Source organism: Cajanus cajan, chromosome 3, assembly GCF_000230855.2.
Source record: "Cajanus cajan strain Asha chromosome 3, NIPB_CcT2T_4, whole genome shotgun sequence".
Lineage (NCBI taxonomy): Eukaryota > Viridiplantae > Streptophyta > Magnoliopsida > Fabales > Fabaceae > Cajanus > Cajanus cajan.
Genome location: NC_138519.1, coordinates 74,978,493 through 74,996,295, shown reverse-complemented (window position 1 = coordinate 74,996,295; position 17,803 = coordinate 74,978,493). Strand labels below are relative to the sequence as shown.

General features: G+C 31.2%; 1 protein-coding gene across 18 annotated transcripts; it reads right to left on the bottom strand.

Annotated features, from left to right (window-relative positions):
• Positions 1–2,415: 2,415 nt before the first annotated feature.
• Positions 2,416–8,360, bottom strand: LOC109800640 (uncharacterized). Of its 18 annotated transcripts, none has more exons than XR_014432656.1 (6): positions 7,719–8,360; positions 5,449–5,497; positions 4,320–5,287; positions 3,179–3,371; positions 2,967–3,066; positions 2,416–2,826 (listed from the first exon to the last, which is right to left on the bottom strand). XR_014432656.1 is itself a non-coding variant. In XM_083071318.1 (2 exons), exons 1-2 carry the CDS (start codon positions 8,250–8,252, stop codon positions 7,400–7,402), a joined length of 555 nt encoding a protein of 184 aa, XP_082927444.1. In that variant the 5' UTR covers positions 8,253–8,360; the 3' UTR covers positions 7,252–7,399. The 18 variants fall into 18 exon arrangements, 1 of the variants encoding a protein (XP_082927444.1); XR_014432649.1 differs by having other exon boundaries at positions 2,967–3,371; positions 4,320–4,403; positions 4,688–5,287; XR_014432654.1 differs by lacking the exon at positions 3,179–3,371 and having other exon boundaries at positions 2,967–3,178; positions 4,320–4,403; positions 4,688–5,287.
• Between the last annotated feature and the right edge of the window lie 9,443 nt (positions 8,361–17,803).

The window sequence follows — 17,803 nt, the reverse complement described above, 5'->3', positions numbered from 1 at the left end:
GATTTTTTATCCAGTTCAAATTACATGATCACCATTAGGGTTCAACTTATATATTTAAATAACTGATAGCACTTGCTCCAAACAACTGTTGAGAAAAGGATTGTGTTGTGCTTGTATGGGTGCATGTGTGTGTGTGTCGACCTCATGATTGTCACTGCCTCACTGGTTATAAAATTGGCTTTTAAAGGATCAAATGAATAGTTAGAGTCAACACTACAATTGCAGGAGATACTAGGAAAACATTAACCACAAATTCTATCATGCCGAGCTATCACCTTAAGACCACCAACCTATATACAAAAGCAAGTCCCTTTGCTAAAAAGAGCTATGAACTTTATTAAAAATAGTGCATTCACAACAGATACCCAGATGAAAAATTTGTTTCTCGAATAATAAATAATTATGAAATGCAAATATAATCTTTTCATCAACGGTGTTGGTCTAACTTTTTATTTTTTGGTCAAAAGTTTTTAATTAGAATAAAGTATAATCTGTAAATAAAAATGGTGCATATATCTTCAATGTGAGTGAGATTTAATTTTGTAGAATAAATTAGTTAGTGATTAAACTATTTTTGAAAACTATTTTTTTAATTAAAATCCTTCATAATTACTTTTTATCTTAATTTGTTGTAAATTTTTTTTTTTAAAATCATGAAGAATAGATTGTTATTTTAGGTGTATAATATGATATGAATGATCTCTGAAATTAAGAGAATTTAAAATGTATAGTTTAAAAGAAGAAAGAGTCAAAGCAGTTATGTTGTGAAGGATGATTTAAATTAAAATGGTGAATTGAATTGTGATAGAAAGTGGGAATCTCTGGAAACTGAAGATAGGAAACCTATTATGGCTCGTCACTCGATGGCAGAGACGGAGGTGGTGATGGTATTCCTGATCCTCTCCGCCAGAGCCACGACGGCGCGTCCCCCTTTTTCATCGCCTTCTTCTTCCTCTACTTGTCCGTCCCGGTCTACCTCGCCATCTACAGTTGCCGCGAAGACCACCCGGAGTTCTGTGATGACCACGAGAATGACCTGCATGTAATTTAATTTATTTATTTATTGGATGCAACGTAGCAAGTGAACTGTACAGCTCATAGGCTTCATCTCTTCTACTTATGCTAACATTCACATAGTCCACTTCATTATTCCTTTCATTATGATGCTTTCTTGTATATCTTGATTTTCTATTTTAGAACAATCTTATACTATACAACTTCATTTAGGATTAAGAGAAATTTAGAGTGAAACACGCTATACCTTATTCTTAAAAAGGCTAGACTCCACTAATTATATAATAATTTGTAATGTATTTCTGATAAGGGCATGAAATGATCTCCAAATCCAAAACACCACTCCAAAAACTCTTAACAAAACCCACTTGACAAGAATATATCATGCTTATAGTGGATGTCAAAATTAATAAACTAGAAAGTAATTACACTACATAAACGGCGCACAAAAACAAGCATTATTCTAAATCTAAATCCCACCTATTCAAGCTATTTATAAATGTGAGACAACAAACACTTGTACATACTCAGCACAAAACTCATTAGTCATAGGTAGTAGTTGAAGAGGGATCCCAAAAACAAATGTTACTAACATGAAGTTCGAGTACAAACAATGCAATACCACTAGCACGTACATATCTTCTCATGGGACATAGTCCAAATCGCTATTTCTTTCATTATTCGCTTTGGAAGAATTATGGAAGACTGCCACAAGACTCATATTTTTAGGAACGACATTAATCCCCACATTTAACAAATCATTATACCTTTTTATTATTAAAAAATTAAAAAATAATACTTATGAAATCCAACACTCGAGGACAAATTGCAGTACCAATTGAATTAACATATTTTTATTATTTAATCTCTTTTTAATTTTATTTTTAATAGAGACACGAAATACCTCAACTACACTAGGATATTATAAAGAGGGTTCACTATAAAAAAAATACATGACTTGTGACAATTATTTTAATAGTTTCGGGAGTTAAAAACCGCCATAATTTGTATTTCCGGCATCATTAATAATCTTCAAATCCACGGTCGCCAAGAACGGTTGGTGGTGCATATTTTGTAAACGCCGGTCAGAAACTTCAATTACTTTAAACAGACACAAAATGCATTTTAATTTTACCACAAAATTGTTGTTTGAATTGTTTTACATTTTCTAACGGTTTTGAACCCCCACAAAATTGTGCTTTTGTTTGACTTAACATTTTCTGGCAGTCTTAAATCCCCAAAAAAATGCACTTCATTCGGCATTAAACTGGTGCATTTTTATTACTTTAAAAATATATGTAAAATTATTTTAAAAATGCATTCTTATTATAAATTGACAAATAATAATTTGTACATATGTACATGTATATTTAATTTGTACTTGAAAATGATTCAGATTCCTTCTTCTAGAGCTAAGTAATATAGCATCTTTTCTCCAAGCAAGTCTTTATCGACAAATTACATAATATTCTTAGTACAGGAACTATATAAAGAATAAACCATCAACACAACACACTTGGAAGAACCCTGAAAATGAAGGTTTCTAAAACAATAAATCATGAAAGACTAACTAAGCCATTGACATGTGGCTATGATTTGACTGAATAATGTTACATGCAAAATAAGAAACCAACAATGGGTTATTATGATTCTAAGCTAGCACCAGCCATTTAGATTTTAAGGAGCTCTATCAAAGGGTTGTGTATCGTTGTAACAGATATCCCATATGGCTTCCATAGAATCCTTGGCAGCATGACCAAAGCAACTGGGATGTGAAGACAGAGATTTCAAAACTCTTCTTCTCACACATTCCTTCAAGTACCATTACATTAATTCAGTATTGAACAAATTACACAAAAAAAACGTATAAAATCTCAAATATACTAAAGCAAAGAGAGAAATGCATGACAGAATAACAACATACATTATTTTGAGGAAAACAAAAATTGTACCTAGTGTGCAAATTATGCTTCCAGATGTTTTTTAACCCCTTCAGCTATATCATTTGTGTGAACCACCCTTGCTCTAGACTAGGCTCAAGGTTCAATCCATCTAAAAAGGCATCTCATACAAAATGAAGGATTAGCCCATCGGTTAGTTGTTGACCAAAGTCATCATCACCTAGGAACAGGATTTCTATAATACACTTCACAGGATACTGTACCTTGGCCAAAGGTAAGGAGAGAGTCACACTCCAAATAAGTTTATATTGCCTTTAGAGTACAATGCACATGAAGCAAATATTGAGGATGGCAAGTTATATTAAGCCTTTCTAATTTTTGTAGTCAATAATTTTACCATTATTTACATCCCATAAGTTAGACCAATCTTCCATTCAACTTTATCACAAAATAAAACTGTAAACAAAAAAAAACCATGCTTCAGTTTTCATTGACAAATGCAATCAAGAATGGTTGAAATATCATCTTCTAAGCATATGCTATACACTATTAGATTTTAAATTCATCTGCTAGAGTGGCCATATAGGAGGAGAGATTTAGTAACTCGTGCTTGCATCCAACAAAATTGGAAATACCACCATTTCATTATGTGGCAACAAAAGGCATAAGTTTCTATGAACTCTACTCAATTATTCCTTCACCAATGTTTAATCAAAGCATAGGTGTTGTCTACTCTCTTATATTCCAACAACACAAGACATTTGGACTAATCTCCAGCAAGCAGATAAAATTCTAGTTACCATACCAAGTCTTCAAAAACTTGACATGGATGACAATGGCTTCAACTGGTCTGTGATTTTTCAATTTCTACCTTGATGCTATAACCTTATTCTCAGTATTCTAATCATATCTGATATACTTATCAGTCAAGCATGATACAAGATCTAATTAGATTCTTAGCAGAGCTATAGAAAACCTTCCAACAAAACTGGTAGTCCTGGAGGTTCATATGATTAAGAGGATTCAAATAACAAGAGGGGTGGTCATGTCTGGATTGTCTCTCAGTAATTTAGATACCAACAAAGATGAGGATTTAATTTTCCATGTCTTAATCCTTTATTAACTAATTGCTTACATGGGTCATATTAGTAATGTCAATAGACATAGCCTTCAATTAAAATTGTTATTTCAAATAAAATGATAATGACTGAATTCCTCAATTTTATAATTTTGTTATCCCTGTGGACCTTTTATTTGATGATCAATTTCAAAATATGCTAGTGCAAATGCAAACAGCAGTTGTTTAAATATTGTAGCCATGAAAAGATACCAAGTTTAATCTATGAAATGATTCAACTAAAATAGTTGAGTTATATTAATGAAGAAGGGGTATAAAAAGTTTACCTGTTCATGCCCTCGTAGTTTCATGAAACCTCTTAGTAGTTCCCGCTTGTCCTGGCAATCACCACGTAGATGACTTGCTCGTACCTTTTTTCACAATATCGTAAAGAAATACTAATTAGTGGAGAGAAAGTCATCTTATAAATGAATAGGAAGAGTGTTAGATAGGAACCTCAGTACAAGCAAGGTGAGCAAACAATTTCAGGTCATTTAATTTACATTGGTTATATATTTTTTTTCTTTTTATATACATGTTCCTGAAAAATATGCTTCTAAATCAAAGTCACAACAAATGTATAAAAGCACTTTTGTTAGTGATTAGATTGACAAAACTACATATATGAGATTTAATTATGTACGTACATACTCACCATAACCAAATATAGCTGAGACAGTAGTGGCACCTAATACAGAGGAACAGACATACTTGTTGAACCCTCTAGGGTTGTCTCCGTTTTCCATGAACCTGTTGGCTGTCTGTGCTTTTTTCTTCTGAAGACTCTTTCAATTTTGATCTCCAACGTGTTCAAAAGCTAGTGAATAGTGATGATCTTTGCGTGGACTCTAATACGCATAAGTTTAAGAGTCATGACACCAACCATTTATTAATTTATATATTGTGTTCTGTGGCTTCTGTCAGCAAGCAATTGTTGCTTCATTTTCTGAGACGTTGCATTTTATGAGAAATGTCATCATGTATTATTATCTTAAGTTGTTGCCACCAGATCTTTCATTATAAATTCACCGGAATCAGGACAGTTTCAGCACAACTCTATGTTGTCATCAACAACACAGTCCTATTTAACTAATTGCATTTAATATACCTAGCATTCCTCGTACAACAAAGTAAAAAAGCACACTGATTATTAGTACTATACCATTCATCAAGATCAAGAGTGAGGACAAAACCTTTTGCTGCAAAACTCTTTTTGCAAACAGTCCCTTCTCATTTGTAGGTAAGGCCACCCAATCTGCTTATTAGAGACAACAACAACAACAACAAAAGAATATGGCTTAACTAATGTTGGCAATGCAGAAAACTACTGAAAGTTAATAACAACCTTGCCTATTTATTTTTCCTTTTCTTTTTTTGTTTTTATTTCCAAGCACAGACAAAAGACGAACAACTTACCCGATTAAAATACAGAAATACCATTTTTTCCTCATCTCCAGCACTTCTCCTACAACGTCATTATAAAAAGGTTTATAAGCAACGTAGTCATGCACTGACAATAACTTGCAACACTCAATAGTGAAGACACTACAAAATTCAATGCAACAATTAACTCGAAACCAAAGCCAAGTGCAGCAAAGTCAATTCAACCACACATATACAGATAAGCAAGAGAAGTAACTTGGTAAAAGAATACTTATAACTTTGCTAAAAGTTAGTAGAACTTAATTTGGTTAGATTGAGAACTAGACGTAACTTTGGTAATTGAGATAAACCAATATAAAACTTTTATATGTTAGACGTAACTTTGGTAATTGAGATAAACCAATATAAAACTTTTATATGTTCATTGATTACTCTTACTAACTCTTCATTTGTTGCATACACTACTTCACGTACTTGAAAATATGTAAGTTTTTTTTATATATATTATCCAACCCCTTCTCTTCTAGTGTCTATCTTTCTCCCCAATGTTCCTACAAGCCCAAACCCTATACAATCTTCAGACCCAACACCACCAACTACAAATTCCTTTTTTATCCAACAACTTATATTTCCACCATAAAATCAAGAGACTTATTCCTACAAACCCAAACCCTACACAATCTCTAGACCCAACACCACCAGCACAAAATTCCTTTTCTTCCAAAAACATAGATTTCCAATGGAAATCAAGAGAAATGCTCTTATAGACCCAAAATTGTGACGCCCAAAATCATTACTAATATATTTATATTTTTAACATTTAATTTATTTAAATATATTAATTCTAGCAAAATATAATCAATAATAAAATTTCTGAAAAATATGTATAAATGCAATGGTATTTAAAATTTAAATCATTGCATATTAAAACATTTAACTAGAATTATTACAATTTCACTTTCCAAAATATATTGATAGATTAAATCTTTATCGGAAAAATAAGCATAATTAAAGGAGTATGATAATTTAAAAGATATATAACTTTATATGCAAGAACTTAAGGTAAGTCATATCTTTATTATACATATAAAGTTTGTTACATACATCCATAACTATTTTTCAAAAAGAAGTAGAAGATCCAGCCGCCTAAAATTATAATGTATAGACACCAATTACATCACTAGTATTAGAAAATAAAGTATAGAAAATTTTTCACCCCAAATATACATCCAAAAAGGAAATAACTACTTACAGAGTTGAAATGTTGAATTATTATTGTGTTAAGAGTATTATGTTATATGTATTTATGCCATTAATAGGTTTTTTTTAGTATTTTTTTAATAATATTTATACAGTTGAAATATTTTTTATTACTAGTAAGAGAGTAGCCTACGACTCAAGTCTACAAAAGCTTCATAAGTTAATGTAAACTTTCGAATTTGACAACCTTAGTTCAATGGATGCAAAATAATACAGAAAGAAACTCAGGGAAGGAAAAAAAAAAAAAAAAAGGAACAAACCAACTAGAAACAGTAACTTATCCATCTTTTTACTTCAAAAATATGGTACCAGAGCACTAAAACCTTTACCCAGAATTGAACTCTTTCCCTGAGACGAGTAACACTTACTCTACCCAAAATAAAGTACCTCATTTGGCTTCATGTTTAGGTAAGGTAAATGTTAATTTTTATACACACGTTCGGTTTTAAGAAGAAAATTAATTGATTCCGGGCACAAAATTGATTGAGTTGAAGCAAATTTTGTGTTGCAAAAAAATGAATTTTATACTGACAAAATTATACTACTTACTGGCTTTTAAAATAAAAACACCCAACATAAATCAAAATCAATTCTAAACAGAATCAATTTACAAACACCTCGAACATAAATCAGTTCACTTCAAAATCAATCCTAATCAGAATCACTTTTGGCAAATGAATTCACAAACACTCACTCGAATACACACGAAATTGACATAAATAAATTAATCACACATCACAAGAACCTGCATAAAACACAATGACGAAAAATGAAAACACGCGACTAGATAAATAAATAAATACGATTAATTGGATATCCAAGGCTTCAGCATTGAAACAATCAACACATAAAACCAACACCACACTAAAGACGAGGGTTTGCCAATTAGAACTATAGCAACGCAAATACATGAAATTCAGAAGTAAACACAGAAGAACCAGAGACACAAACACATATGGCATTTCCCCTATTCAATTCACCTATAATTATTAACAATCCACGCGTTCACGAAGGGATATTGAGAGCTTTAAGAATTTTCATACCGAACCCTTGGCCGGTGGCGCGGCGGCGGAATCGGCGGCAGGAATGCGGACGTAGCCTAGCTTCTTGGTGGTTTGGATCTCGTCGTCCTCGGAGGAGGAGTCGTCGTCGTAGGTGGCGCGGTAGTCGTGGTGGCGCGTGGCGAAGACGGACCAGACGAGGTACATGGTGGCGGCGGTGAGGGCGCCGCAGCCGACGCCGAAGAGGAGGGCGAGGGCGACGCTGAGGATGTCCTTGGTGCGGTCGCGGAGGGAGGAGAAGTCGTAAGCCGAGGGAAACCCTAGGGAGGCGCGTGGGTTGACGCGCTCGGCTTCGATGCGGGGGCGGGTGGGGAAGAAGAGGTCGTTGCTGTCTGATACGTAGAGAGGCGTGAAGGATCGGATCTCGGTGATGGTGGCGAAGGTGTTCGAGGAAGGGTTGCGGAAGGAGTAAGAGGAGATTATGAAGGTCCTGCAGGGACGCGCCGTCGCGGGGGCGGCGGAGAGGGAGAGGAGGAAGGCGCCGAGCACGACGGCGATCGCGAGACGAGACATCATGAAATTGAAATCCAAAAATGACTGATGAGAGAATAGAAGGGTCAGAATGGAGATAAGAAATGGATGAAAAATGTGAACGTTTTTGTTTGCGTGTGGTCAGTTTCCAATGGTGTAGCTTCCAAGGACAAGTCAATTAATTTTCTTATTCAAAATTAAAAAAAAAAAAAAACTCAAGTCAAAATAGGTGATACCCCTCTCATAATAACCGTCTCATCCAACAAATCTGTAGTATCACAAAGGAGTCAAGTATTTTCCTAAATTATTTTAAAAAAAATAGTAAAAATTAATATAATAATGACTACATATAAAAAATAAAAATGATTCTAAAGTAAAATTTATACAAAGAATAAAAAATATGTAGTTTGTATATGGATAATTATAAAAATAAAATTATCTAAAAATGGGAAAATCAGCTAGAATAATCTCATTTATTAATCTATACTAATATATAAAGGGGATATCTTTTTCAGTAACTACCTTGGTCTCCATTTTTTTTTACCATTATACCTTTTTATTTTAAAAAATTATAAAAAAATATTTTTTAATCAAATTTAAGAACTTGAAACTAATAAATCTATACTAATTCTAATATATAATGGGGATATTACTTTTAATAACTACTTTAGGTTTCTATTTTCAACAACTACCTTTTTTATGAATAATTTTCATTTTTTCCTTTTTATTTATTTATTTTCTTTTAATACAATGCAGGCACGAAGTGCCTTTTTCTTGCTAGTAATTAATAGGGAAATAGGTATTTCGTACTTTTATATATTATTTTTTTTAAATTTTAATTTTTTTGTTCTAAATCTATACTAATATATAAAGTGGATACCTTTTTCAGTAACTACCTTGGTCTCCACTGTTTTTGACCATTATACCCTTTTATTTTAAAAAAATTATAAAAAAAATATTTTTTAATCAAATTTAAGAACTTGAAACTAATAAATCTATACTAATACTAATACTAATATATAATGGGGATATCACTTTTAATAACTACTTTAGGTTTCTATTTTCAATAACTACCTTTTTTATGAATAATTTTCATTTTTTCCTTTTTATTTATTTATTTTCTTTTAATACAATGCAGGCACGAAGTGCCTTTTTCTTGCTAGTAATTAGTAGGAAAATAGGTATTTCGTACTTTTATATATATTTTTTTTTAAATTTTAATTTTTTTGTTCTAAAGATAATAGTATTGATATAAAAATAAAAATTTATTTTTCAAAAAGTTTTGAAAGAAGAAATTTTGTTAAATTTAACGATAATAAATAATGTCAAATATAAAATTAAAAATCAATTGAGTGATTATCAAAATTTATTTATTTTATAATAGGTAAATATTAGTGAATTCGAAACATTATGTGATTGTTTATTTATTTAAAAATATTTAAAAATTATCTATATTTATTGAATCATTGGGTGTTACATCTAATCTTTAGACCTTAATTCTAGTTTGAATCTTATATTTATAAGACTAATTAATTTTTAATATTATTTTTTATTATTCAAAAATTTAAAAATAAAAAAAACAAGAAATTATTTTTTATATATAAGTATAAATACAATATATATATATATATGTATATATATATATATATTAAGAAATAACTTTTGAAATAATTATTTTCCTCCCACATATTTCTACATAATATAACGATGCATTAATATAAAAAAAAAACATCATAAAACATTAATTATTATATTAGTTTTAAAATAAAATATAAAAACATTAATTTCTTACAATAATTATATTATTACAAACTTTTTACATTACAAATTATATTATTATTATTATATATATATATATTTACATTTTTAACATTTAAAATTTTCTTTTGTATTTTGATTAAATTTTACAATTTATAATCTAAAATGTGTATATGTATGATTTAAAAAATTATTTTTGTTGAGAAACTTACTAGTTCAACATTTCCAATCTAATAATGGAAAGGTCTTGTTATATCTTGAGAAACTTAAGTGGGAGTCTGCATATAAGTTTTTGTTTTTTTAGGGCATTACATTGCATGTATTTGGATTTAGGCCCGGGCAAAATTTTCCAGCCAATTCGAAACTGACGGTTAGGTTGGATGAAGAGGATTGATTCTAAGGTATTTTAGATTTTTTCAGATGCAGCTTTCGAGTTCAAACGGATTTGAACGATCAGATTCGGTGTTAGAATTTTCTCATCCGATAATCTCGAATTCGACCGTTTATCTTCTTCGTCTTCATCATTCCATCTTTTGTTACTTCGTCTTCTTCTTTCTTCGTCTTCTTTCTTCTTTTTCACTCCGTTCCATCTTCTGTTACTTCGTCTTCTTCTTTCTTCTTCTTCACTCCATAAACATCTTCTTCTCTTCAATCTTTCCCTGCCATGGCTACCGTCACTTAGAAGCCCCCTTGTTCCCTACTCTGGTTGACAAGGGTGGTAATGTAGAGATTTGAAACTCAGCGATTTCTCCCAACAAATTAGTGACGGAGACTGACGAAGGGTGACGATAGAGGGTAGCATGAGACACTAGAGAAAGCTTATAAAACCGATGAACTCAACCGATGAACTCGTAACCCGCATGGGTTGAACCTGCCAAAACCCGAGTTCTTTATTGATCAAAAATAGCCCCCCGACTGATGATCGGGCCTATTTAGATTGTTTTCTTTATGTGGTTACTTATACCTATTTAAGTATGGGGTTTCACCAGCATTTTTCTTGCCAAAGCTAAAGGACCACTTGCACCACACTGCACCTTCTGATGATCCAACTAAACATGTCCATCACCGCGCTTTGTTTCTTCTTGAGAATAGATTTGGTGGCTACAATTTGTTCAAGAATAATTGTGAAGACTTTGCAATGTACTGCAAAACAAGCTAGGTTGTCGTCACAGTCACAAAAATCGATGTAGGGGCAAAGTGGACAAGAAACATCTCTCTTGACTATTGCTAGTGCTTTACTTTGTTCGTCACTAATTTTTACGAGCACTACTAGCTTTGGTGCTTTTGCGTTGATTGGATGTGGCATGTTTGTGTTAGCAGGGATATGTTTCAGATATTGGAGTAAGTGCATGTCTGAATTCACGTAATCGATCTATGTTTTAATCAATTTGACGCGGAGGTAAAAAATTGTAGCGTTTTATTTTCGTGTTGTTTATGTGAGTTACGCCTACGAAACGTGAAACCAAATGTTTCTATCCACGTCAAAACATAATTTTTCACATTTAACCGGAAGAAAAAATAGTAATTTCTTCGTAAATTTATAATTAAACGTGAAAAGAGAAGAAAAACTTGTATTTAAAAATAGAAATCAAACATGTACTAAAGTATGTGATGACGTAGCTAAATTTCTAATAGAGAAGATAATGAGATGGCAAATATGTTTTTGAAATGTTTCTTGAATAATAGAGAATTGCTAAATACAAATATAATTAATCTTTAATTCACTAACACTGTGTTGGTCTAACTTTTTTTTTTTTTGTAAAATTTTTATTAGATTACAGTATGATAATATAGAATCAATTATTATTTTCTTTAAAGTTTTTCATTTGAGATTATAAATTGTTTAACAAGTAAGAAGGAAGAAATTATAATAAGACTTATGATCTAATTAAAAATGAATTCAAATATCTTAAATAAGTTTATGAGTCTTGTAAATGAAAAATAAAAAGAATGATTAAATAAAAGACATTATTGATAGTAACAAGTGAGATTTCTCAATATAACTTATCAACAAAGTCGGTGATTAATTTTAATTCTAATTTATGTTATTCTCTTGGTTTTAATTATAATGTTCTTGATTTAAATTCTAATTTAATCCTACTAACAAAATAGTCAAATATAAATCTTTATTCTTTTGATTTTAATTTTAATTTTCTCCATGTGAGTAATAAAACAATTTACAATTATTTTAGCTAATTAAGTTCATAATCTTTATAATTTCTAGTCATTTTGATCTTAAAACACATGTTAATATTGCATACTATATACATTTTTAAAATTTTGGATAGATTAATGTGATTGATGAGTTAATTTTCTTTAATAATTTCTTAGTTTTTAAAATTAATTAATATAACAATATAATATTTCTAAGAGTTAAAATAATAATTTAATCTAATGTCAAACACCACTTGAACCAGTAATTTCATAATTAAAATATATAATTTTCGGTGAATTTTTCATGAAAGTCAATTCCAGTGAAACAATGAGAGTGAGACTGTCTGACAACCTGTAAAAACACTCTAAAGCTGATTGTCAGTGTTAGAAAAGTGTAAAATAAAGATTAAGCATCAAATAATACCTTCTTTATAAATTATATATTGTTATTGAAAATATTTATTTTATGTCCGTCAGTTGCACTGCCTAATTATTATGTTACTATGAACTCATACTTTGTTTAAAAAAAAAAATGAACTGACATGCTAAGTAATATGAACCGGAATTGTAACGAAATGAGTCAAAAGTGTAATTATTACTGATACACCAGCAAATCAAACCTCAAAGTATAAACATGGTTACTATATTACTATTATATATAAAAACATGTCAATTTTTTTGTAGAATTTATTTACAAATATTGTAATTATAAATATCAAATTTATCATAATAAAAATACACTATAATTATGCAATATTACACTAAAATTTCTATAAACTTCAACAGATAATAATAAATAAACTAATCATAAATATTAAATTTAATGTAATAAAAAATACATTATCATAAATAAATTAATTCAAAAAACAAATAATACCAATAGATAAGTTACTTTTTATTTAAATAAAATATATATAGAGAGATGTGAAAACACCTGGATCTCACTGGTTAATAATAAAGAAATATAAGATTGTGTAATATTTTTAGTTTTCACTTTACAAGAAATTCTAAATTTATGACTTGTTAAAAATAAACACTATTATTATGCATAAAAATTTGAGTTGATAATAGTTACAATATATCATAAATGAGATTAGTCATATATGGCAAGTGTAAGGAGGAGGGCTAAGGCAACACTACAAATGTCCTTGGCACGGTCATAGAGGGAGGAGCAGTGGACAGAGTATAACCCTATGGGTATGTGTGGAGTGATAAGTTCGAGCTTTGAAAGGTAGAAGAGGTTAGAGGAAGGTTTTTGGACAATGTAAAAAGGGATGAAGGATTGGATCTTAGAGATGTTGACAAAGGTGTTTGAAAAAAGTATCATTGATAGAGTAAGAAGTAATTATAAATGTTCTGTAAGAACATGCTGTCGTAATGGTCGCCACAAGGAGAATTATGACTGTGACAACCAAAATACGAGTTATACTGGAGACGGGTCGAAAATTTTAAAACATATTGAGTGAAGAGAAAAAATAAAATACTAAATTATTAATTAGTAATTACTATTATTGAAAATCAAAAATGAGGTATATGTTCAATGCGAGTGAGATTTAATTTTGTAGAATAAATTAGTTAGTGCGATTAAACTATCTTTTAAGACTATTTTTTTAAGTAAAGTCTTTTATAACTACTTTTGACTTTTTATCCTAATTTGTTGTAATTTTTTTTAAAATCATGAAGAATAGATTGTTATTTTAGGTGTATAAAATATGATATGAATGATCTCTAGAATTAAGAAAATTTAAAATAATTATAAAAGTGTTTAGAAATTGTCAAAGTTCTGAATCTTCGGAATTTTGATCTTAAAACCTATGTGTTTAAAAGAAGAAAGAGTCAAAGCAGTTATGTTGTGAAGGATGATTTAAATTAAAATGGTGAATTGAATTGTGATAGAAAGTGGGAATCTCTGGAAACTGAAGATAGGAAACCTATTATGGCTCGTCACTCGATGGCAGAGACGGTGGTGGTGATGGTATTTCTGATCCTCTCCGCCAGAGCTACGATGGCGCGTCCCTACAAGACCTTCATAATTACAACCTACTCCATCCATAACAGTTCCTCCAACACATTCAGCAGCATGACGGAGATCCAATCCTTCGGTTCCTACCAATACCACATGTTCTACATTCCACAACTCTCCACACCTAAGAATCAACTAAGCACCCCCTTTTTCATCGCCTTCTTCTTCTACTTGTCCCTCCCGATCTACTTCGCCATCTACAGTTGCCGCGAAGACCACCCGGAGTTCTGTGATGACCCCCTTGTTCATCACACTTCCAGAAGAGGCCCAAGCCATATTAAGGTTGCAAGTGAACAACAACAGCAAAAGTACAAACAATGGAATAGCACTAGCAGTTACATGTCTTCTCTGCAACGCCAGCCATTTGTCTTTTCAGCTACCAGATCAAACCAATGCAAATTAAATTAAGTCCTGGATTCAATAAAATGTGTTTAGTAGAAGAACTTTCTAATTCTGCAATCTACTTGCATCAAATATTAATTATAATGAATAATGATGAGGAAAAATGATGTCCTTTTTCTAAAGCATAGTTATTTTGTAAAGGGGTGTCTAAGATTTAGTGTTGGAGATAGTAATATGGCCAAAAAGATTTATTTAAATAAGGGGCAATCCTAGGCTTGTAAAGTTGAATTAAGTTAAACTACTTTCTAAGATTTAAACTGCAACAATTATTTTAGATTATTCTCATGGGACATAGTCCAAATCACTATATCTTTCATTATTCGCTTTCGAATGTTATTCTTTTTCTATTTTAGAAGAATTTTATGCTTCATGTAAAAAGTTACTCTTTTGTTCCCTTCCTCAAGTTTGGTTTCCTTTGTTCACCATATAATAAATATACCAAGTTTATAAGAGATGAGAAAATTGGACACTTGTTAACATTGGGACGTACTATGGAGTTTTACAAAGACTTCTGTCCATAAATTTTACATATTGATAAACATTTAGTTGTCTATTTGGACAGAATTCTAGCTGAACTCAGTGTCGCACATTGGGTATGATAACCTTGTTCAAATTGTGGTTATTCATGGATTTGGTGATATAAATAAAACAAACCATGTAAAAGTTCTATACCGAACCCTGCTAATGTTAGGTAACCGGTTCAAAAAAGTTCTTATCACGAACTCTTGGTAAGTAGGGTCTGTTGAAGTTAGTAAAAAACAGGCATAGCCTACCAACCCTGTGGTTGTGGTAAAAAAATGCAAATGGTTCTATCACATCCCATGAAAATTCCCAAATCCCAGTCTACCAAAGACACAATAGAGAGATGGTTATAAATTTATTCACCATGGAGTTAAGTCAATGGTTGACTCATAAATTTATTTCAATTTGAACAGGAAGTGTACGAAGTGTATATGCAGAATAAACTGAAGAGTCACAAGTATCAACAAAAGAATCACCTACAGGCTATAAGGGTGATGTTACATAAGTCACAACATATCCCATCTTTTTCTTAACATATCCATATATGATCCTATAATACAATATTTACCGATATGTGAAAAGAGAGATGCAACACATGGGTCAGGGAGGACCCTAAAAACAGGAAATGAGGCAATAATTGACATCTCTAGCAGCCATCATTGAATTTTCCATGACTTTAGTTTATTTTCCTGCAAGATTTAATTTTAGTTTATGAGAGATGAGAGGGTTAAAATATAACCCTTAGATTAATCAAGTGAGAGAAAATTAATTTAAGGGTTATATTTTAACCCTCTCATCTCTCATAATAGATTCCCTCTCACTTGATATATTCCCTATATATATATATAAATTTAATATTTAATTGCAAATGTTTTAATTATAAATAAAACACAAATTTCTATACACTTCAATAGATAATAATAAAATTAATTATAAATATTAAATTTAATAAAAAAATAAATTATCACAATAGATAAGTTAATTTAATAAGTGTGTTACACCAATAAGCAAGTTACTTTTTATTTAAATAGAATATATAAAGACACGAACCGTTAATCTCACTAATATATAATAAAGGAATATACTATTGTGTAATCATTTTTAGTTTTTATTTTTAAAGAAATCTCAAATTTATGAGTTACTAAAAACAAATTCCATTATTATAGATAGAAACTTGAGCCGACAACAATTATAATGTCACATACAAGATTAGTCATATATGAAAAAAAAAAAGGCCTAAAAGGGAAATAATAAATAGTCATAAATCCTTATTTTTAAGGGTTGTAATAGTATCTATATTAAGACACTTTATTCATTTGTTGTACTCTGTTCTGTTGTGCATCATTACAGATAAACACTTCTCTGTTTTTCTCTCCTCCATGACAGAACTCTAACATGGTATCAAGAGCACTGTAACATCAACCATGACTTCTGCTTCTCAATTCGTTCCACAGACACTCCATATACCGATGATAATAATTTCTCTCCTCTACTTGGACATTGTAACAATGCCAATTACTAAAATACATGTTTAAGGTGTTTATGGCGCCACAAACAACAGCGAGGAAGAGAGCTAGGGCAACGTTACCGACTTCCTTGGCACGATCATGAAGGGAAGAGTAGTGGTGAACAGAGTATAATCCTAGGGGGACACATGGAGTGATACGCTCGAGTTCCGAAAGGTAGAAGAGGTCGGAGGGGGGGTTTTCGATGATATTAAGAGGGATGAAGGATTGGATCTTAGTGATGCTGATGACGGTATTTGAGGAAGTGTCCTCGATGGAGTAAGAGGTAATTATAAATGCCCTACAAGGACGTGCCTTTGCAGTAATCACCATGAGGAGAACCATGACGGTGACAATACAAAGATGGGTCATGCCAAAGAGGGATTGAAAACTTGAAAAGATATTGAGTGTGAAGAGAAAATAAGATAACAAATTACTAGTTAATAGTTAATCTTATTAATAAAAATCAAAGATAGTGCATGTGTGTTCAATGTGAATGAGTTCCAATTTCTTAGGATAAGTTAGTTAGTAATTAAACTATCTTTTAAAATTATCTTTTTAAGTAAAATCTTTCATAACTACTTTTGACTTTTCAACCTTGTTTGTTATAGTTATTTACCTTTGGTGTATCCGTTGTTTTTCTATTTTACGAGAATGTTACGTTGTAGAACTTCATTTAGGAAACAAATGTCGTTCGTTTTCTAATCTATGTTTATTTGTAAGAATTGTTTTCGGGTTATGCCATTTTCCATGATTTTATTTTTTGAAATACAAATGATTCATAAATAAATAAGACTTTAATTATATAAAATGTTTATTTTTGATATTCCACTATCAACAAATAGAAATTATCTAGATATAACTTTTTTAAGCAATTAAAATAAGAATATGCAATTGCTTTTTGCCGATGATATTGTTCTTACGGGAGACTCTAGGGAAGAGATAAATGAGAAGATCGAAAGATGGAGACAAGCCCTGGAAGAACATGGCTTGCGGATAAGCCGAAGTAAGACGGAATATATGGAGTGTAAGTTTAGTATGCGGAACACAAGGGCAGCTCAGGAGGTGACGATTGGAGAGCAAGCAATAACAAAAGTCCCAAGGTTTAAGTACTTGGGATCTATTGTTCAGCAAGATGCAGAGTTGGAAGGCGATGTACATCATAGGATCCAAGCGGGTTGGATGAAATGGAGGAGGGCGTCCGGGGTGCTATGTGATAAAAAGGTGCCTCT